The sequence below is a fragment of the Onychomys torridus genome, chromosome 6, assembly GCF_903995425.1.
Source record: "Onychomys torridus chromosome 6, mOncTor1.1, whole genome shotgun sequence".
In the NCBI taxonomy this organism is placed as follows: Eukaryota; Metazoa; Chordata; class Mammalia; order Rodentia; family Cricetidae; genus Onychomys; species Onychomys torridus.
The window spans coordinates 106,907,556-106,931,328 of record NC_050448.1 but is presented as its reverse complement, the minus strand read 5'-3'; the positions used below and the strand labels follow the sequence as shown (position 1 = coordinate 106,931,328).

Below are 23,773 nucleotides of genomic sequence, written 5' to 3'. Positions count from 1 at the left end.
TTGTGCTAACTACCCGGGATATATATTTTATAATATAGAAACTTCAAAGGTGAAACATACATTCTTTAGGTGGAGGAGATAAAGCTGTGGGAGACGGTAGATGAAAGGGACTCTGATCAGAATGTTGTGCATAAAAAGGAAGTCCAAACACCATCACCTGGTTAGAACAGAATGGAGGATGATGCACGTCCACGCCCGTGGCCAGCAATCAGGGACACATGACAGGCAGAAGAAGGCTAGCGTGCCAAGTTCCATCACCCACACAGAGGCCGGACTCTCTCCAGCCAAAGTAAACCACAGAAAGTGGAGCAAAAGAAGAGCTGATGGTGCAGAGAAAAGAAAAAATATTTCTAAAACCAGAAAAAGCCCAAGGGAACCACGCAGCTGTTACTCGGCCCTAGTACCTCTTAGGCTTCATATGCCCAGGAGCCAGAGAGAGCAGGACTTAAGTCCAGGAAGCCTCCCTCCACAGGACCCTTCTCTACAATCCAGCCGTGAGTGCATCACCAAGGTGAAGCAGGGGTGTGCGTGCCTGCCAAATATGTAAGGAAATTGAGTAACTCTGGGCGCCTCAACTTAAAGGGTCTAATACCAAGTCATACAGCAGGACATTCACTACGTTTCCACTATTACTCATGTGGCCAAATTAGTGAGAAAATTCTAGGACTCCCAACCTTTCTGACATTTACAGTTACTGGGCTATTTCGTGCATTGTGTATGCCCCACAACGCTAAAAGAGGAACATCCAGGAAGTTACTGTTTTTATGAGGAACCTGAAATACATGCTACTCGATCAGGTCACGTTTTAGAGGCCAGGTCATCAGGCAGTTTTCGTCTCTTTTCTTTCTCCACTTGCTTTCTCTCACCCGTTCCTGGAGAAGCTCCACAACCTGCTGGACGCAGTCATTGACGTCACAGGAGTCCGTTTTCAGCACCAGCTCCGGGGCCTCTGGTTTCTCGTACTCGGAATCAATCCCAGTGAAGCCTTTAAAGGACAGCAGACAAGGGGGGGGGGGGGGGGGGGGCAGAAACGTAAAGGGTTATCTCATCTGCACCGGTCTGCACTAAGGCTCACACTGCCCTGTCATGGCATTGTGGTACTGATGCCTCTTTCTCGGGAGACTTCTAATTAATCTTGATTTCTTCCTTACACATACAGTCAGTTCTCATTATTCACTGCACTTATGCTCAATAAAGCTGTCACAAATACTAACGAAGTAAACACTGAATCACGTCTCCTGGGTGAAATGCAAGGTCAGGTTCCTGAGAGCCTCAGGTGTCATGTGCATTTCTGTCTGAAGACATCTTACCAAACATATTGATTCATTTATACTGACCTCACAGCCACAGCACAGCTCAGTACAATGAAACTAACACAAGCCTCTGGCTCAGCCATATCTGATGGGAACGGCAGAAGTCATAAAGCCAGCACAGCGGCTTGACAAAGAGCCGGCAGAGCTGAGCCACATGATGGCTGCCATGCCACCTTTGGTTTTCATCTCCACCTGCTGCATACTTGGGGCACTTTTAATATTTGTACAGTTTGGGGATGTTAGATTGATGGAAAATGTCTTATGAATCATTTATGCCTTCTCCCAGGGGTACTGCTTCTAAACTTCCCCAGGAAAGCCCTGAACATACTACCCTTTCGGCTTTTAGGGAGACATCCTTATCTACTTGAAGGTCTTGTTATTCCTTGGAGGTTGTGACACACATAAAGAAGCCAGAGGTCTCTTTATGAGGTTCTGAGACATTCTTGAAACATCTGTCCCTGTACTTACTCAGGAACAAGATAATCAAAGCAAAGTAAACTTTAAAAGGTCAACAAGATTCAGCGGGCTAGAGGAGTCGGCCACAGATCAGATTGCAAAGCCTCTTCCCACTGTACACGGAAACAATTATGTGGCATATACAGCAACCAAGTTAGGTTAGCTGAAGTTGCCTCTGCCCTATACAGAGACTTACACTGATGAACAAAGAATGGAGTGGAAAGATGATAAGAGAATGAGCTGTCAGGACCTCCCTCTCTTAGAAAAGTTAACACATGCAGAGCCACTGTGAAGTCATATGACCAAGGAACAAAAGAATGTTAGGATTAGACTTATGTCTATAAAGATACAAAATATAAATATTGTATTATACAAAATTTAAATAATAACCACAAGAGCTCTGAAGACTTTTCTTGGGCACTCTGACTATTAAGAGTTAATAATACACTGCTTGGGACATGGGCAATATGCCCCAGCTGGCTTGAAGATTTTATTTTGGTTTGGTTTTTTAGATTTATATATTTACTATGTATATAGTGTTCTGCCTGTGTATCAGATCTCATTACAAATGGTTGTGAGCCACCATGTGGTTGCTGGGAATTGAACTCAGGACCTCTAGAAAAGCAGCCAATTCTCTTAACCGCTAAGCCATCTCTCCAGTCCAAAGATTTTTTTTTGGTCTAGCATCCTTGAAGCAACCAGAGCTACCAGCCTAAGAACTGGTTGTCATATGCCTCTAGATTCTTAAAATTTGGTTATGGGGTTAATGAGTAAAAATGGTTATAAAAGATAACTGGGGGTTGGGGATTTAGCTCAGTGGTAGAGCACTTGCCTAGCAAGCACGAGGCCCTGGGTTCGGTCCTCAGCTCTGGAAAAAAAAAAAAAAGACAAAATAACAAAAAGATAACTATTTATCAATGATGTCAAAACTTGAGGGAAAATGATTGGAAATCATAACTCTGTTCTGTCAGAATTTATTAATGATGATGAAAAGATGAGCAAAAGGAAGTGAAACACATGTCCAAAAACAAAAATGATATGATCTATGTTTTGGAACATCATGAATGTATCCCTGCTTACTAAATTCTGTATAAATAAAAAAGCACTCTGGCTGCTAGTCAATCAGGTTGCAAGATTCTCCTGACCAACATGGCCTGGCTCACCTCCTTCCTTCACCAACTCCTTACATCCTCTGCTGGGACCCATCCACCACCGGCTCTCCCTCTGAGACCTATCCCAGCATCCTTGCTCTCAGGAAGATGGCTCAGTGAGTAAAGGAGCTGGCCACCAAGCCTAACAACCTGAGTTCAAAGCCCAGGACCCATGTGGTGGAAGGAGAAAGTTGTCCTCTGACCTACACACACATGCCTGATAGTAAGTGTAATTAAAAAATAGTAACACTACACAGCATTTTCAACACTGGGGGTCATTTTAAACAACATCACTCAAAAAAAAAAAAGCATGAAAATGTGAAATAACTAATCTACTTTCTTGTCCACTACCATCAATTACTCCAGGCAGGCAGCCTGTTCTGAGTCAAGAAGGTGCCAGCTTAATGGGTGAGAGGGATGATAGACAGTGGCCTCATCAACGAGCTGAGCTCTGCAGCAGGGAGATTCAGTATCAACTTTGCTCACAAGACTAGACGTCACCCGGACAGGGAGAAATTGTCTCAGCTGTTTATTCCCAGGCCCAAATACAGAGGGAAAATGGGTAATAAATATTCTCCTTCCCAATTTCCTTTTCCCTTTCCTGGGCCAAAAACTGAATACCCAAGTCTAGAATTCAGAGCTCCCACAATGGTCCCAGGCTATGGTACTTTGCTGGGAAGGTAAGCAAGTTACCTGTATAAAACAATTACCCCTAAAGAATATTCACAGTTTAATCTACCTTCAACATTTTATTAACGCATATGTTCTGTTTCCAGGAATGCCAACAGAATTAACACAACTGGTATCAAACACAACAGCAGAGGTGGGCTCTGTATTTCCCCTTCAATGCCTAATGTGTAACACAATAAAACTGTGAGTAGGCCATGAACCCTAAGCAAGGTGTGTATGTTTCATGGAACTGGATATGTTAATTCAAATGCAACAGACTTAGAGAGGTTGACTAAAGAGCCCTATCAAGCACTATGAAATAAAAACAGAACATTCTCCTTCCATCAAGATGCTTATACTTCAGGCATTTTTCCCAATAGCTACGGGACATCCTACACTTTCATGCTCCAACAAAGACTAGGGGTAGTGATGGCTGGCAACCTAGTTCTAGACACCTAATTCTAGAAGTGGGTCTCAACACCACCTCTCAAAGTCCCAGTTCTGTCCTGTGAGCAGAATTCTAACACAGCCAGCAAAGGTCACTGGGGCACAGTCCCAGGTACCACTGCTAAGCCTGAGAACAGGAACAGAATAAGAACCACTTACCCTCCTCAACCAGCCCCAAGTCATTACTCACTCCCAATTTCTTAGACGAGAGTATCAGTCCTGGGGGCTGGAGAGATGGATCAGTGATTAAGAGCATGTAATGATCATGTAAAGGGCTAGAGTTCGGTTCCTAACACCTATGTCAGGTAGAGGATCCAATGCCTCTAGCCTCCACAGGCACCTGCACTGACATGATGGACGGACACACACACACACACACACACACACACACACACACACACTTGCCTTTTATCTCTCCTGCTCGTGCCTTCTTGTAGAGTCCCTTGACATCCCTCTGTTCACAAACATGCAGAGGAGCATCAACAAAAACTTCAAAGAAAGGTAGGCTTGCCCCCTCGTGAATCTGCCTTGCATTGTTGCGATCCTTCAGAAAAGAAGAAGACATATACAGAAACAGTAAGTGATCGATCAAAAGTGAACAATGAAAAGCTGGCTGTTCCGACATCAAAGATAACCGAAAAGGACTCTGCAGCTGAGTTTGTTTATACATGTGTATATGTGTATTTGCATACGTGTGTGTGTGTGTGTGTGTGTGTGTGTGTGTGTGTGCACGCATGTGCCTGTGAAGCTTGAAATAAGTCAGCCAATAGCTTCACCTCAACAACTTTGCTATACTTCAAGATGTTTTAATAGCTAGTTTTATACACACTGGATTTACTCAGAAAAATGACAGCACATAATTTTTTTTAAGTTATTTGGATTTCAGGGAAATAATAAAGTTGGATTTAGCCTCAAAACACAGGCTTTGCCTTCAATTATGCACTCAGCACCTAATGGCGCACAAGCTACACACCTGTGTGTAAGGCGATATAAAGCTTGTGATGCACACCAGGCCGGCATCTGCAAACAGCTTCGCCACCTCCGCAATGCGTCGAACATTCTCTTCTCTGTCCTCGGGGCTGAAGCCAAGGTTTTTATTGAGACCTTGACGGATGTTGTCACCATCCAAGGTGTAGCAAGGAATGCCATGGCAAACCAGGTACTCCTCCAGAGCCATGCTCACTGTCGTCTTCCCTGCCCCAGACAACCCTAGAGGGAAGAGTCCAAACAAATTCCACCTGTGAGGTCAGGACCAAGAGCCTAACAAGATGAATCACCTCCATTCCTCACTGCACCAGTGTCTCAGAACACTCTCACCCACTATTTCTTTAAGATTGACCTTTTATCTACTCAAAACATCTGTAAGCATCTAGGGTTTCTTTATGTTTTGGGGGGTATTCTTCTTAATTTCTCTTTGATAACTTAACCCAGAAATTACCAATCAGATCCAAAAATTATTAACCAATTTTAGTGTCATGGTTGGATAGGCATATTCACTTTGTCACCATTAACACCATTGAAAGACACATGCCACATTTTACAGTCAAATGCCAAATTATATATAATAAGGGAAGAAAAAGGAAGGAGAAAAGTAAATATGGTACCATGAAGCTGCCTCCATATTCCAGGATCAAGTCTCTCCTGTACCATTATAAAACTATCTGGGAGTCAATTCATAATATAATTAATTAACCTGACAAGAAAACCCTGATCTCCATTCACTCTCCTTTCTAAATCATGTTCATTCACTAAATGACCAGGAGAAAGAAAACCATTTACATACTAACACTTCACCAACCTGAAGACAGAAAAGACAGATCAAAGTCAAGAAAACGATAAAGCAAGAGATGAATGTAGAAGTCTAATATGCCAGTGATCTAGAACAAAATTGGGGCAGTACAGAAGCCTACAAAAGAGGGTCACACACTGAGAGGATCAGTAGAGGGCTAGCTGCTTTAACTCATTGGCAGGCTGTGTTTACCCAAAGAGACCTACAACACCACAGCCTGCCCCACAAGCTCCTCTACAGTGTGGCCTCACACTGTTCCCTCAACACAAAGTCTTGAGTCTGGGCTGGCTGATGGACACCGGAAGCCAAAAAATATAATGAGTGACAGCCTTCCAAGGCTAGACTAGAAACGGGTGTACAGCTTCTCAGTGTTCACTTAACTTGGAGGCATCAGCTACAAAACACCCTGGGACCACTCTGCAACCAAAATCATTTAGCTTGTTCCGGTACAGCGCGTCCATCAGCTGAGGTCCCAGCTGGAAAGGACAGCAGCCTGGCAGCTCAAAGGACCTTGACTACAACCACGGGAAATCCAGGCAGAGATGGCCCGCTGAGTCCCTTGAATTCTGCTTTCCCGGTGCTAAGTAATCAAGGAGGCTGCTGTTTCCCTGGAGAAGGTAGCTGTGGTGGAACAGCAGCAGGAGGGAAGACCCGATGGCTTGACTACTCTTCCAGGTGTTCTGTCTGTCTGTCTGTTTGTTTGTTGCTGCTGTTGCTGTGTGTCTTGTTTTGAGACAGTTTTGCTATGCATCCCAGGATGGCCTTGAACTCACTACAAGGCCCACACCAGCACTGCACGCTGAGCAAGCCTCCTGCCTCAGCCTCCTAGGTGTGGGGACTAAAAGCGGAGCATATACTTAGCTTTGTTATCAGTTTTAAATACCAGTTGAACACCAAGCACCTGCAGGAAAAACATGAAAGGTGAAAGGCTGTTTTGTATACACGGGAGACAGCCGAAATTGTAACAGAAGAGTCTGTTACACCGTCATGGACACACATCTCTGTTTCTCTGAATACAGATAGGCATAAAGACGGAACATTGTTGAAAACTGAGAGGCTGAAACAAAAATCAATATACATAAGACATAAGCTTCAGCAAAGCTAAAGAAGACAAAATGGCTGCTCTGGGTTGGGCAGCACCCAGGACCTCAGACTGTGACCTCAACTGAATACAACCTCTGCTGGTAAGAATAGACCCCCAAATCCAGTACCTGGCGTTCTTATAAGGACAGACTGGAGCAATGTATCTTTAAACCATGGAAGGACAGTGATTTCTAAAAGCCCCAGATGCTTTAAAAAAAAAAAAAAAAGAGTGGACAAATGTGTCCATGTCCTGTCCATTCCCACCTCCCTCTACACCACTCTCTCCCTCCACCTCCCCCACCCCTCATCCCCCCACCCCACCCCACCCCTGTCACTCAGAAGTGTGGCTGGCCTGCAGGAGTGCAAGAGTGGCTGCTGTTACTGAAGCCATTCATTTTGGTTGATTTGTTACAATGGCCCAGGGACTAATACGCCGACCAATGTAAAAACACCTTCCAAGGAAGTGTGGAAGGACAGTCTGGCCAGTTAAATGTCTCTAGAAAGGAAGCTGACATGATTAGCGTTCAGGGCATATCCTAGAGGAGCTCCTAAACTGTAAGAAAGTAGTCTCTTTTAAATTATAGTTTTGTTCCTGATGGCTATGGAGCATTTGCACATGTGGCGAGCAGCGTGACGCTCTGGTATGTGGACGAACAGCCCCTGCCAGACCACTGCCGATTTGTTTCTATGCACTGATTTATGGAATTTGGGAAGCAGCAGCTCCCTCCATCTGCCACAGTGTTCCCACAGTGTTTGAGGAGGAAACCAGAAGAAATCTTCATGGAAGGTGGACTTCAGTTTCCTAGGAAAACCAAGCAGTGCACCCCAGGCACCTCATGGGAAGGGCACAGCTTGCATTTGGCACCCCACCTCACGGCTCCTGATGTTCCTTGTCCCTTTGGTGGCGCCTCTGTGCACACTAGCACCTAGGTACTAGGTACCCACACCCCTGTTCTGCTTCAAGTCACCCGCTGAGGTCACGTCATTGTCTTGTTATTGTTGCTGTTGTTGTTTTGACAGTCTCGCTCCACAGTTCAGGCTGATCCTGAACTCACTATGTAGCCCAGGCTGCCTTCAAAGTAGAGGCAATCCCCACTTCAGCCTCCCAAGATCTGGGATTCCAGGCATGCACCACCACACCCACTCATTTCTCTCTTGACCATACCTGTCAGCCAAACTGTGCAACCACGAAAGCCACCTCTGGTCCCCACCACCTGACCTCTCTTGTTCCTGCTGACATGGTGGGCTTGATAGGTGACATTAGTTGCTCTCTGCATCCCCTAGAAAAGAAAGTGAACAAGAATTCTGGTTCACACAAGTCCTTTAAAATGTCAGCATACATCCTTGTAAACATACAATTGGTACTCTGTATTGCCATGAATAATCTTTTCATACACTGTGAAGATGTGTCCCTCTGATGGGTTGGAAAAAACAGCTGAACAGCCAATAGCCAAGCAGGATTTCCAGCTAGGAAGAAGGCAGACACACCAAGAAATGCAGAGCAAGCAGGATGGGCACTACAGAGATAAGGCAATAAAGCCATGAGACAGAAAGTAAATTAATAGAAATAGGTTCATCTAAGTTATAAGAGCTAGTTAGAAACAAGCCTAAGCTGCCAGCTGATCTTTCATAATTAATAATAAGTTTCTGTGTTGTTATTGGGGAGCTGATGGTCCTGACGAAAAAGTCTGACTACACTACATAAGATGCCAAAAGCAAGGAAAAGCTAAAACAGCTAACATTCATTTTCTTTTATACACTTCCATAATGTTTAGCATGTAGTATTTTAAATTTACATTTACCAGCCAACTTAATCCTCATAGCAACCCAATGACATGGGTACTCTTACTACCGCAGTTTTATGGAAGGCATTAAACCTGAGAAAAATTATTAAATAATTTGACCTAGATCTCCTAACTAGGAGTAGAATCTGGAATCTTCCAGCCCTCATTTTTTTCACACACTTATTTAGTCAATCATTCATTCAACCAGTTATTACTGAGGCCCATCTCGTATGTCAAGTAACTAAAGTCTCCACTCTTGATGAGCTTATATTTAACTGGAAAGTCAAGCCAATAAGACTGCATTAGAAGAGAATAGTAGGACCCATCACATTAAAAAGAAAGCAGAGTAGGAGAGAAGGGAAGTGTGAGGTGAGCGCTTCCTCCAGCAGAAAGGATAAAGACAGCTGCTCCAAGGGAGGGTGGCAGGCCTCATTCACCTACATGGGAGTATTCCGTTTTCCCAGCAGCATCAACTGAAAAAAGACTTCCTGCATGAGATACTCTGGGCACCTCTGTCAAAACTCTACAGACTATGTGTGGGGTTCATTCTGGACTCACTATTCTGCCCTGCAGTTTACATGTGTGCCTGGATCACTATAGCCTTATCGTATACTTTGGAGTCATGCAGTGTAATGTGTCCTGGTTGGTTCTCCTCTGCTAAGACAGCTTTGGTTATCTGAGACTTTCTGAAGTCCTTCACCAATATTCTGATTGGTTTTTCTAGTTCTGTGGGGAAAAGGTGTTTCCCCTTTTTATTATGTTTTTTAGTAATTTCATATATGAATACAGTGTACTTAGAGCATATCCACCCTCCCCTAACATCCCCTCCAACTCCTCACAGCTACCACCATCCATCTTCACGATATATACATACAGTGTAGACGACACTTGGTTCTCACTGCCCCCTAACTGCCCTCCTACCAGGTTCAGCTGGTTCCCTTTCTTCCCCCAGTTAATATTGCTCCTGCTTGACTCTAGCCTAGAATCGTCAACCTCCCTTAAGATCACTTCCTTCTCTCTTATGATCCACTTTCTAGTTTTGTAAACTAAACACATATGTACAAAAGTGCTTACAATTTTAAATTTAGGTGCAAGAGGAAATGTGCAGTATTTGTCTGAACAGTTTATTTTACTCAGGGTAATGATTCAGTTTTGTCCATTTTTCTGCAAATTTAAGAGTGTCATTTTTCTTTATGACTGCATAAAATCCCACTGTTTATATGGACAACACTTTCCTTATCCATTCTTCTACTGATGAACATCTAGGCTGGTTCCATTCCTTGGCTAGTGGATAGTTCCATTTCATATCCTGTGGATAGTATAGCTATTCATACAATGCCGAATATCTACGTGGTGTCTTGACTCAGGATCTGAAACTCTATAACCAATAGTGTGTTTTATATCAATTTAACACAACCTAGAGTCATTTGAGAGAGAGAATCCTCCACTGGGGGGGGGGGGATGTCTCCCCTTATCAGATTGTAGCCACATCTGTAGAGCATTTTCTTAACTAGTAGTTGGGGGAGGGTGAGTCAGCCATTGTGAGTGGTACCAGAGAGTGGCTGGTAGTCCTGGGTTCTCTAAGAAAGCAGGCTGAGCAAACCTCCATGCCTTCTGCAACAATTCCTTCCAAGATTCTGCCCTGTTGGAGTTCCTGCCCTGACTTCCTTCAGTGATGACATGGATACCCTTTCCTCCCCAAGGTGCTTTTGGTCATGGTGTTCCATCACAACAAACAGAAACCCTAACTGAGACAAGTGGTAGAGCGGTGCCATCGTAAGGTGGTTAGTTCTGTTTTCTGAATGCTGAGGGCCTCTGGACTGACTTCCACAGTGGCCACAGACGCCAACCTTCCCACCAGTCAACAAAAGCTCCTCTTTCAGCAGTCCCTGCCATCACTGTTCTCACTACTTTTCTTGTTATTAGGGGGGGTTGAGTTTTTTCTTTCTGAAACAGGGTCTCACTATGTAAGCCCTGAGTGTCCTGAAACTCACTATATACTCCTGGTCGGTCTCATGTTCCCAAAGATTTATCTGCCTCTGCCTCCCAAGTACTTGGGATTAAAGATGTGCGCCAGCAGCCTACTGACGCACGGTTGGCAGAGACTGTTCGAGAGGCTCTCTTCACTCCAATGATGTTTCCTTCGCTATGCAGATCTTCATTTCTTCACATGTATTTATTGGGGGGGGGGGGGGCATGCAAACACTTGACCCTCTGCACATGTGGAGGTCAGAGGTCAATTTGCGGGAATTGGTTCTCAATGTCCCCTGTGTGGGGTCCAGGGATCAAACTCAGGTCATCAGGCTTGGCGCCAACTTCCTTCAACCATGAGCCATCTGGGCAGCCCACCGAATCTTATTACTATAACCCAGTTTGTCAATTCTTACGATCACTTCCTATGCCACTGGAGTTCAGGAAATCCTTGTTGTACATTATCTTGAAATGCTTTGTCTAAGCTTCCTCTGACAGTTCCCAAGTTCCAGGTCTTCTGTTAAGGTCTCTGATCCATTTTAACTTTGCTTTTGTGTGGGGTCAGAGAAGGATCTAGTTTGTTAGTTGTTCCCATGTGGAAATCCAGTTTTCCCAGAAACAACTGTCGAGAGTATCTTCTCCTCTACCGTGTATTTCTGTTTTGTGAAAACTTAGCCGCTGTGACGGGTTTCTCCCTGGTCTCCAGATGTGTGTGGGCAGATGCCCTGTTACTACAGCTCTGTGACACAAGAGGGGCTCAGGGTTGACACCTCCAGCACTGCTCTTCCTCTGAGGACGACCTGAGCTAGCTCTGGGCCTGCTGGGCTTCCCTGGGAACTTTATGATTGTTTTCTCCAGTTCTGTGAGTGTCACTGAGATTTTGATAAGGACTGAGCTAAATCCATACACTGCTCTCACCATACAGCCATTTTCAAGGTTCTAATCCTGTCTATCCATGAGCAAGGCAGGTATTTCCACCCTCTGGTGCATTCTTCAGTTTCTTTCGAGAGTTTCATTGCTGGGGACTTGCACGACCTTAGCTAGGTTTACTCCTGTTACAGTTGTTTTGTTTGGGGATGCTACTGTGAATGGGGACCTCCTCCCACCAACTCCCCCGTTTCTCAATGAGTTCTTTCTTTAGTCTTTTGAGGCGGGGTTTCTCTACATAGCCCTGGCTGTCCTGGAACTCATTTTGTAGAACAGGGTGGCCTCGAACTCAGAGGTCCACCTGCCTCTGCCTCCAAAGTTCTGGGATTAAAGGCATGTGCCAATAAGTCCAGCTGGGAGTTTGTTATTGATATATAAAGAAGCTGCTGATGTTTTAATGTTGATTTTGTATGCTGTTACTTTGCTGAAAATACCTGTTCTGCATTTTCAGATGGAATCTTTAGGGTCTTTTAAGGATTGTGTGGTCTGCAAATAAGAATAATTTGACTTTTTTCCTCTTTGTATCCCTTTTATTTTTCTTGGCTTACTGCTCTAATAAGGTTTCAAGCAAAATGTTGAGTAAGACAGGAAAGAATGGGTACCTTTTCTCATTCCAGATTTTACAGGAAATGCTTCAGTTTTTCTCCACTTAGTAGAATGTTGGTTATAGGTCTATTATATACTGCCTTTACACGCCCTCCATTCTTAATTTGAGGTCATTTATGATGAAGGGATGCTGAGCTCAGTGACAAAGGCCTTTTCTGTACTGATTGAGAGGATCACGTGGTTTAGCTTCTAAAGTCTATGTGCTGGTTGCACTTAATGATTGTATAAGAACGCTGTAACTCTAAAATGAAAACCTGGTCATAGGACATGAATGTCTTCATATATTCTTCAATTGGATTGTAAAAGAACACTGTAACTCTAAAATGAAAACCTGGTCACAGTACATGAATAATGTCTTCATATATTCTTCAATTGGATTTGGTAAGAATTTCACTGAGAACTTTTCATCTGTTTATCAGATAAATTGGTCTACAATGTTCTTTCTTGCTTATGTTCTTTCTGATCCTGGAGTTGGGGTAATCAAGAGTCACAGTGTGTGTGGCAGTGCTCCACTTTGTTTGATGGAACAGTTTGTGGGACACTGGTTAGCTCTTGAAAGATTCAGCAGTAATTCCATCTAGACCTACTCTTTGTTGAGAGGTTTTTATTACCGCTTTAAACTCACTGTTAAGGAGCTGCTTAAGTTGTTTATATCTTCCTGATTAGCCATCAGAAATACCTATCTGGAGATGAGAATGGGGTACCGAAATCAGCCACTATTGCTCTATCAAGACCTATCTGACTCATTATGCCTATTAGCATTTCTGAGATTGTAAGCCCCAAGGTTTGGTGCATACATATTAACAAAAGCTGCCATGGTCAGCCTAACAATGTGGCAAGCTTGGAATCTAGGCTGCAGAATTCTATATGGTGCCAGGGCAGTCTTGGAGGCCACTTACAGGTACCAACCTGGAGACTGCAGCCATGGGAACTTAACCAGTGCTGGATTTTACCAGCATGAGTTCAGTGTTAGTTAACTAAGGCTAAGTCAGGCATTCACTCCCTCTCCTTGTCTCAAGCAGATGGTATCTCTCTCCAAGCTGTGCTGCCTGAATCAGGAGAGGGCGATGAACATAATACAGAATCATCTCCCTGCCTTTATGAGTTCTTATTTCTGTGCTGTGCCCACATGCTATGATACCTCACCTGGCTTCCATGGCTCTTGAAGGTAATGGGTAGAGGGCTGTTAATCTTTTACCAGAGAACAAGCACTTGGAACTCCTGCTGTCTTGCTGATGTCCACCAATAACAATATTTCTTATCTTTCTGAGACAGGATATGTTCACCAGGGTGGCTCTGAACTCACTAGATAACCAAGGATGACCTTGAACTCCTGATACTCCTGCCTCCACCTCCCAAATGCTGAGGTGATGGATATAAGCCACTTGGAGGGGTTTTTTTTATTTTATTTTATTTTTATTTATGTATATGTGAGTGTATCTGTGTGTATGTGCCCTGTGTGTGCAGGTAGCTATTGAGACAAGAAGAGGGCATTAGATCCCCATAGCTGGAGTAACAGGCAGTTGTAAACACCCAACATGCGTGCTGGGAACACACCTGGCTCTTCTGGAAGAGAACTGAGCTCTCTTAAACAGACAAACCATTGCTCTAGCCTGAGACTATTTTTAAGGAATCAATTTCTATCCAGATGTCTACCTCCATACTCTGCTCCAGCTGTTCTGCTCTGTAGACGTGCCTGAAGGTAGGCTGTCTTCCCACTTTCCCTTTCATAATCACATACAGGAAAGGCATCTCCTGTCCAATTAAATCTGCTACTCATTGCCCAAAGGTGTGAAACCTTCAGAGGCCAAAGGGGCAACAATTCTTTTAATAAGCACACAAGAGCTACACCCATCTTTCACTAAGATCACTGATGGATATGTTTCCAATAAAATTATACTACATATATTGAATGATTACTTATAAAAATCTCTAATATGGGAAACTGGATCCATTTCTTAAGGACACAGAGCTTGCAGCTGTGCATTTCAAGCCTGAAAGGGTCCCAGACAGAGACACTGGCCCCTTGTGGAAAGCAGAGAGCCTGCCTAGAGTGTGCTCCCATCCTCCTGCACAGAAGGAAGCTAGGGTGTGCTGGATATTGATGAAGAATGTGCTACAAGGTAAAAGGCCTCTATTCGCCAAACCTGTTCGACCTGCTCATTTTGTTTGGGGATGTTTCCAGGTCACTTCACTCCTAGACAAGAAGAAACCTGTATCTAACATGTTTTAATTTGTTTTGTTCCTATAAAACATTTCCCGCTTTTTCTTATTAAAGTGAGCTCAAAATTACCCAATAAACTATAAATTGATGAAGTTATGGATGAGATAAAATACAAGATACATAAAGACTATCCCATTTAATCACTAAAAAGGATGTGCCCTGGCGATTTCTTGCTTACTACACTAAAAACAAATCTGGCAGAAAGCCAAGGTGGTCTGGGTATAAGAAACTTTGTTTACATATATTTGATATTTTTTACATTTAAAAATAAATCTGAAGCCAGGGGTGGCAGTTCACACACCTGTAATCCCAGCACTGGGAGGTAGAGGCAAGAAGTTAGGAGTTTAAGGCAAGCCTTAGCTACACAGCACATTTGAGACCAGTATGGACTGTATCAGACCTTATCAAAATAAGCAAACAGATAGTAAGTAACTATTAAAATAAATCTAATTTGGAGAAGTCCAAGATAGGCAAATAAAGATATCCATTGCTCACCTTATCCCCAAGGAAGAACCAAAATCATAAACAAATGAATAGCTTTGATTTCAATGTAAGTGACTGAGGAGGAACCCAGGAACTCAGCCAGGCAGAGGTGGGAACCCAGGAAGACAGAGCTGGGGTGGCAGGATACAGAACAGAGCCTAAGGTAAACCTGGCTCTGTCGAGGGCTCTTCCTAACCCACGGAAATGGGGGAACCCGACAGTCCAATAAACCCCATCATCAGGATGGTTTCACAGTCATCACAGGTTTGAACACTACTGGAGTCCACAATCAACCTCTGCTTTAGAAAAGCCCCTCACTCTGCCCGCCTACTCCACCTCCAGAGTCACTACTGCTCATGCCAGGCCGAAAACAGAGCCACTGCTGAAGTATGCACTCACTGCCTTAGGTATGGAAGTTTCTACATCTCGCCATCCCTGGTGTTACTCATGTTTCTAAGATGAAAGCGTGGGTCCAACAACCCTAGAAAGCTAGGCTTCATCACTCCCCATCAATATAGAAATTAAGAGGAGAAAGGGTATCTATTCAATGTGGCCACATGGGAAAGGAACAAGCGGTCCAGTGATCTCCGAGTTCATCTTCCAGGTGCTAAAATGACATCTGGGATTAAATAAGGGGCAGGAGGTAGACATAAGCTTAACAGGTCCTGGTCAAGATGTGGTCTTGCCCATCACTAATCTATTACTGCCCTGCTCCAGTCTCTCCTGCAAGGCCCTCTGGTATGGTATCAAAACTGTGTGAAATCTGTTCCTGAGAGGGGAGTTCTTCCTCTTGCTGGCACGAAGCTAGACAGAAATTTTTATTTTTCTTATTCCCAGCAGTGGATTCCCTGGTCAATTCCAATTCCTTGGGGTGCAATGACTCAATAGTTAGACAAACAAAGAGAAAGGTCTAGAATACCTTTGCTTCTGCTAGGAGCAGATGAATGCTCTACCAACAGTCTACCACACTCATAGAAAAGGCTGAAACCTCCCTAACCCGACTGCACTTGTGACTCCAGAACCCAAGCCCATGCAGTCCCCTGTATCAGAAGGGGACAGGTGGCCCACAGCATGATATGCCACCTCTGAGACCTGACGAACCAAACATCTTGTGTCCTGGGATCTGGGGCCTATGAAACCAACACACCACTGTTACCACCAGTGCTCCTTGCTGGAGGGCTTGAAGACACGTCTTCTAAGGGACATGCATGCCTCTGGTATCCTAATTCCCACTGCTGGAGATTCCCACTGCCAGCAGTATCCGACCCTGTGAGGCCTGTGAACATGGTCCCAGTACTGTCTCTGACTACCAGAGACACTGCAGCAACCAGCAGTCAGCACTCAACATCCAGAGCAACCTCTACCCATGGCGAAACCACACTTCTACAGTAATCCCACCAACCCATGGTCTCAGCCACCGAGAGAGTCACACTGGTGAGGTAGATTTGCAGATAAAGAATTCACAGGAGACTGTGGCTCTGTGCCCACTCAGAGCCAAGACTAAAGAATTCTACCCAACCACTGCTCTCTGACACATTCATGGGAAGACGTCGTCCCCTACTTTTGTAGATAGTCCCTAAACTCAGAAGAGGTTATTGTCATACCAGAGACACTGAAGTCAACATACGGACACACGGACTTGCTTATGATGTAAGTGCTGAGGATCTAGCCACAAGTCCTCATGCGGCAGAACAAGTGCTCTTACCGACATGCATCTCCCCAACTGGAGCTTTATTTTCAGTAACTACTTTTACATCTCCAATTCAAGATTTGTTTTTCTTTTTCTTAGCCAAAGCAAAGAGCAGAACAAGGTTTCTTGACTTCAGCGTCAGTGAGTTTTTAGAGCTAGTAATTCTTGGTTTTTTAAAGCTGCCTTGTGCATGGTAAATGTTTAGTAGCAGCCTTGGCCTCTATCCAAGAGATGTCAAAAACATCATCACCACCCCATCCCACAAAAACAACCAAAATACCTCCAGAACTGCCAACCAGCCTAAAGGTGGCAAAAATCTCACCCAGTTGAGAAACATTAAAAAGAGAATCAGCGTCAAAACTGAATGTGTTAGAAACAGGTAGGGCACTTATTGACACTTTCAAATGCAAAGAAGCAACCATGCTAAGAGGAAGGCCAACACAGCTAAACACCCCCACCACGCCACCCAAAAACAAAAACTGCAAAGTAGTCACTGTCTCTTGCCTGGGAAGAAAGTAAAAATACACGAATCTGCAAATACACAGAAAAGTACAATTAAAAAGGAAAATGGGCAGTGATTCCAAGGCTAGACCTAGACCTCCAACAGATGGAATGTTCTACACTGTACTGATCACCAACTACACTTATAGCACTAGACATGTGGTGAGTACAACTAAGGAACTGAGTTTACTTAACAAGAAAGTTGTCACATGTGGCTAGCGGGCACCATATTAGACAACAAAGACCCTTCTAGGCTTTACCATCATCTTGTTAAACATTGGTCAGCTTTCCATGACTATAACAAAATAACAAGGCAGACTCACAGATGCAGGAGTTTCAGGCCATGGTCCCTGGGCCCCACTGCTTCGGGGACTGTTGTGAGGCAACATCTTGTGATGGTGAGTACATGAGGAACAAGATGCTCACCACATGGCAGCTGGGAAGTGACAGGAAGTGGGCAAGATTCCAACCGCCCTTTCAAGAATGCCCCCCAAAGACCAGACTTCCTCCCACCAGAACCTCTCAACGGTTCTACCACCTACCGATAGCACATGAGCTGGAAAGCAGCCTTACCACACGGGCCTTCGGAGGATATTTATGCAAACCCCATTAGTCAGCATTCAAAGTATATAATTCTTGGTAGAATCCGAGCTTTCCCTTGTACAGTAAGATGACCAATACCTTTCCCAGCCTAGATGGAGGACAGACAATGTTTTACGTGTCCCATCTGCTTGAGTCACTCTGTACCATCTTGGTCTTCCCCCACCTGCAGACTGGGCCGCTGGCCTTCTATGAAGGAAATCTAACAGCACAGGAGAGCAGACTGGCCAATGTAAAGTTGATGAAAGGAAGAATTAATCATTTATTAGCTTGTTTGTCTCCCAAGCAGAAGGTAAAATCTACCAGAGCAGAATTCCTTTTGGCCCTTCTTCCTCTACACACCCAGGATGTGCATATACAAAGCAGGCATTAAATATTTGATTAATCAATAAGTAATAGCAAGAATAGTACTCGTGTACCAGGAACCACAGGTGTTAACTAATTAAACCTCTGTACCCTTGACATATGTGTAATTTAGCCTGATGGTGATGACTGTTTAAACCTCCTTATTGGAGATGAGGGTGCGGAACCACAGGGGAGTTAAGGGAATGTGCCCACGATTGTGTTGATGACTAAAGGACAGAACAGCAACCTGAATTCTCCCGTATGCACCATCCATTCCCTTAAACAGACTAGGGACTTACATTCTCACAAGCACCCAGGTTACTCTACACTCTACCCCTCTGCCCTTCCTCTCAGGTAAGAGCTCAGCAGACACAAAACATCTCTAAAGAAATGTGTATACACAGATGGGATAGCAGTACCACATGCAGAGCTGTACAAGCAATTCCACCCAGGGGCAAGAACACACGTAAGGCAAAATAGCCCAAGGCTCTGAGGATCCCAGTCCTCGCTAAGGGGTTAGAGATAGCCCAGACAGGAGGAAATATAAAGTCCTAAGGACATAAGGTGTAAAAAGGAAGTTGAGCTACAGAGGTATGTGGAATGGTAGGAGAAGAAAAGAGAAAACCCAGAATGAGACTAGCTACGTTTCAGAACCTCATGCTGGGCTTCAGACTAGTCTCTGGGAAGAAAGTAACAAACACTAACAAGACAACCAGTTTGTAGAGCTAACCAGAGCAGGATATTCATCTAGACATGATTCTACAGAAGGGTGACACCTGAGTCCCAAATAAATGACCCCAAGTGACACATTACAAAGGGTAGGTGGAAACTGATCCCATGCAACAAAGATTGAATCAGCTAAGACCCATATTCCTTCACAACACCTGTTGGTATGTGGTGACATCTGAACACAGCGCTTCCTAACGTCACGGCACAATGTTTTCCTATCTCTTACTTACTGACTTCCATGAACCCACTTCTTTTACCCATTCCCCATTCCCTAGCAGAAGACTAGAAAAGGATGTTAATTAACAGCCTTTCTATGTCCTACTCGTGAGTCATTTGGTCTTTACTGCTAGCCTAACCTAACTCAATGTCTGCAACAACATGTGCACAGGCACCTGAGAGCGGGTGCAGAATGCCTAGCCTGAACTAAGGTCTGTGATCAATCAACACACCCGCCAGACCCTAATGCACAAAAGCAGCAAAACATCAGTAATTCTACACTGATTACAAATAGTACTGAGCTTGTATGTATTGAAAAAAACATATTAAATGAAAACATTTGAGCTATGATAGGCTAAACAAGGTATATTATTGGCATTTATTTTATATTTTTCACTTATTTTAATGTGGTCTTTAGTTGTTGTTGTTACATAGGTGTTTCAGTCTCTCTCGGAATTACTCTACAAAGTATTTTAACTAATGCAGGCTTAAAACTCCAACTGACACCTTAATAACTCCACCTCAACTTCCTCACTGATAAAATGGAGATACTAAGTGTGGTACCTCCAGTTCTGGGAGAGCAGATGTTCACCATCATACACAATCAGGGTCCTTGGTTTTAAACCCCGCCCAAACCCTCAACCAGTGAATTTAGATACAACATTCAACCTTCTTCCCAACGTCTCAGATCAAAACTTCAGGACCATCTTTTACGTTTCTCTCCTTTTCATCACCTCCATCTAGTCTGGTCTCCCCTGTCCCTCCCTTGCTCCTTTCAGCCAGCCAGTCACCTGTTAACCAATTAACCAGCACTGTATTAACCAATAACAAAAACACCTTAAACAATGCGGCATCTCTTCTGCAAACCAGTCTCCCTGGATTACCAGCTTTATGTGATGGGACATTAACAGTGTACGGCTTCTTTACACCGGCGCCCGTCCCTTGATTTAAGTGTGTTAGAGGAGGTTATTAATTTAGAGACCGAGAAGACAAAGTTCAGAAAGTTAAAAATTCTAGTTCCATTCGAAAGCTCCTACAAAAATCATCCTAACTCTTCCGCTAGACATTTATAGCACACAACCCTGCTCCACCCCATCTTTATCACTACTCCCCAACAAAAAGTCCCTGCGGTAAGTAGTCCAACAGGTCTCCACTCGGGGATACAACGGCTCCCACCCATCTCAGAAATATGAGGTCCTCCATAAACTCATAAAATCACTGGGGGCCAAACTAACCTGCACTAAAACTCCTGCTTTAGGCCACTCACTGAGGTCCATGAAAACACATCAAGGGATGAAAACCACGTACAATCAGCAGCAATGGACAACTGAAAAGCAAGCACTAAGCCCCATGTTTTCTTATATCCAGCTACATAAAAGACACACTAATTTAGCAAATAGTGTAATATATAGTTGACTTGGGGCTAGAAATTTGGCTCCACAGTTAAGAGGACTTGTTCTTGCAGAGGATCTGGGTTCAATTCCAAGCACCCACATGGTGGCTCATAACCATCTGTAACTCAAGTCTGAGGGGATTCAACACTCCCTTTTGACCTCATTGGACACCAGGCACACACATGGTACATACACATACACGCAGGCAAAACACTCAGACACATAAAATAATTTTTAAATAAATAAATGACTTAGAGATGGTATTACTGAAATTACTTTTAAATACTCCAATTTAATCAACTTATCCCTACCCACAAAATACCCGTTGAAAGGTTTCATTGCCCTTTCAAGTTCATTATCTTCTGTGCTCATAAAAACAATCCTGTAAAGGACACACTGTTGTTACACCCTCAGTCATCTGAGATTCAAAGTAGAGTGACTTTCCTCAAGATCGTCCAACTTACAAATGGCAAGGCTGGAACTTGAGTCCATGCCAGAAGTTCCGGTCTCCTTGCAATATCCTGATCTCCCTTTTATCTCCCGTCCCTCCTCACCCTCTAAGAAGTTAACGAAAAGAATGAAAGGAGGCAGTAAGAATTCTTGATCCTGACAGAAGACATGGTAAATCAATGACTTCAAAAGAACATTTGCCTGAGACAGTTTTTTCCCTTCCCCCTGACTTGCCAAAGGCAAGTGATGATTTGCAAGACTGAATTTAAAACCTCATGATCCTGTTAGCTGTGGAATAAAAAATTCCATCTAAACATTAAACCAGTGCTTTTGCAGCCTCCAAAGTTGGACAGTCTCCACCTTCGCGCTTACCATCTTAGCTGTGGCCACCAATGAACACAGAAGGAAACAACCTTCTGAGGGTACAGTACTTGGCCAACAAGGCCAACTGGCACTCGCTGCCCGATCTTAGAAACCATTCATCTCCCCACACCTAACTGTCACCAGGAGTCGAGTCTTTAAAAGTATGTCTGTGTCAGGCATTCTGATTTAAAACGGAGACACAAAGAACCTCAGTCCAGAGCAGTCCCGATTCATGAATGGCCACATTGTTGGGTCTGCACCCAGCACACTGCAACTCAAGAAATGTAAAGACGTGGAGACCGACCCAAACCCGAGCCAGGCCCACGGGCAGAGCCAAGAAAACCAGGAACATGCAGAGAGGCGCCTTCCTCCGTCTCTGCCGCAGCCCTCGGCCTCTCCAGCCTCGGAGACAGCTCCGGGCCGGGGCTCGCCTCCGCGGCCAGCCGCCGCCCGGGTCCCCGCCCCCGGCTCCCACAGGATGCACGGCAGCCCGCGGCTCCCACAGCCGCCCCTCCGCTCCTCGCGCTCCCGCCTGCGGCCTCCACTCACCCAGTTCTGCGCGTTATTGCTCAGCTTGACTTTCTTGCACAGACTCCCGGGCATCTCCATGGCCGCGGAGCGCGGATGCCCAGCTGCTGAGCGCCGGGGAGCCGAGCAGAAGCAGAGAGGCCGGGGGCGGGGCGGAGCAGGGAGGAGGGGCGGGGCCTACGCGCGGGGCTCTGGGCGCGCGCTGACGTGCGCCCCGGACAGCGCTCGCCTCCGTCGGAGCTCGGCGTCTCTGTGGCGTGGAGGGCGGAGCGAAGCGGGAGGCGCGGGGTCCGAACCGTAACGTCCAATCACCAGGGGCGACGCTTGAAGCTCCGCCTTGACCCAGTGAAAGGGGCGGGGTTTGAGGGTTAATGGGGGAACTCCCCCTCCGCCGGATGCTGAGCGTGCGCAGTGCGCAAGCAGGAGCGCGGCCTGCAGAGGGGCGTGGGAGACGCTCCCGACTGAAGCTGTTTGGGGGAAGACGCTGACGTGGACTCCTGCTGCTCTTTAGCTTTTCTTCCGCTAGCCCAGCTTCTGGCTTCCACAGGCTGGATTTGGGCACTTGTCAACCAGGCCGCCTTCCAAAAGTGTTTCCCAGCCCTGCAAAAGGCAGAATTAATTTAGTGAATAGCTCGTTCACACGTCGCTTTAAAATGCTACTCAGTGCACAATGTTTTAATTCCCCATCGTCTGACATCAATAGTTTCTCATGCAGGATTGGAAAGTGTAAGGTGCCTTCTTCTCCCCTTAGAGACCCCCCACTTCATATCAGGACATTTCTGTGCAGCTTGTCGCCACTGACTAGCCCCAAAGGGTCTTCTCCAGTACTTGCTACTGGTAGAGGACTGAAATCCAAGTTCCCAGGTACATAAGAAGGAATGATCACCTACAGAGGGCATTTGCAACCTCACCTATTCCAACACCGGTTCATAGAAGAATGGGGCTGGGGGTGGGAGGCCGCCTCCAGGAGTTAGTCCCTCCTGCCCATCCCCATAACCTTCCGCTCCCGGTTCACATTCGCACAGACAGCAGTTCGCTCTGCCCCTGATAACCACCAGCACCACACACACAAACACACACACGCACACCAATCATCAACACCTGAGGCTTGCTAGCCTTGCCTCTTGCTAGCCGGTCAACCCCTATTTACTGACAAGGTCTCAAATTAGTCCCCCCCACACACACATCTAACCGTAATCATCATTACACTTACACACACACACACACACACACACACACACACACACACACACACACCTGAAACTGACGTCCACTCCTCTGCCACCTTCTCCATTCCCGATACCGTGTCAGATTGGTACTTGTAAACTGCAATTCTGATCTTGTTCCTCCACTGCTTAAAATGTCAATGTTTCCCTGTAGCTCTGTCTGGAAGATTCTTAATCTAAGGGTCTGGATGTAGGACCCAATTTCAGTACAGTTCTAAATTCAGCCAGTAACAGAAATGAGACTTAAAGAGGATTCAAAAATAAGGACAACAATGAACAGGAAGATGTGTGTAAGGTCAACAGCACATATTTATGAAAATGTCATAAAGAAAACTATTCTTTTGGATGCACCTAAAAAAAATCATTATTTTCTTTTTAAAAGATTCCAAACTTCACATGAAGTTTAAGGCCCAGTGTTTCTAAACGTAATTTAAGAACTAGTGATCCTTGGGAACTGCTGTTGAGCCAACTTCTTATTTTTATGTATATGAGTGTTTTGCCAGCACGCAAGATTGTGCACTATGTGGGTGCCTGATGCCCATAGAGCCCCAAGGAGAACTGGAGTTACAGACATTTGTGAGCTGCCATGTGTTGTTGTTTCTGCTCTTTTGGGGGGCTCACCACCCAGCTCCCAAATAAACCACACATGGAGGCTTATTCTTTTTTCTTCTTTTTTTTTTCAAGACAGGGTTTCTCTGTGTAACTTTGCACTTTTCCTGAATCTCCCTCTGTAGCCCAGACTGGTCTCAAACTCACAGAGATCCGCCTGGCTCTGCCTCTCAAGTGCTGGGATTAAAGGCGTGTGCCACCACCGCCCAGCTGGAGGGA

General features: G+C 44.9%; 1 protein-coding gene across 1 annotated transcript in view; it reads right to left on the bottom strand.

Annotated features, from left to right (window-relative positions):
• The window catches only part of Papss1 (3'-phosphoadenosine 5'-phosphosulfate synthase 1), a 77,979-nt gene extending 56,033 nt beyond the window's left edge, over positions 1 to 21,946 (bottom strand). The window contains exons 1-5 of the mRNA XM_036189713.1: positions 21,741 to 21,946; positions 8,074 to 8,188; positions 5,010 to 5,245; positions 4,442 to 4,580; positions 867 to 985 (exon numbers count right to left, since the gene is read on the bottom strand). Of these exons, the coding sequence (XP_036045606.1) occupies positions 867 to 985; positions 4,442 to 4,580; positions 5,010 to 5,245; positions 8,074 to 8,188; positions 21,741 to 21,800 (669 nt within the window). The 5' untranslated portion in view covers positions 21,801 to 21,946. The remainder of the gene's footprint in view (positions 1 to 866; positions 986 to 4,441; positions 4,581 to 5,009; positions 5,246 to 8,073; positions 8,189 to 21,740) is intronic.
• Positions 21,947 to 23,773: the final 1,827 nt, after the last annotated feature.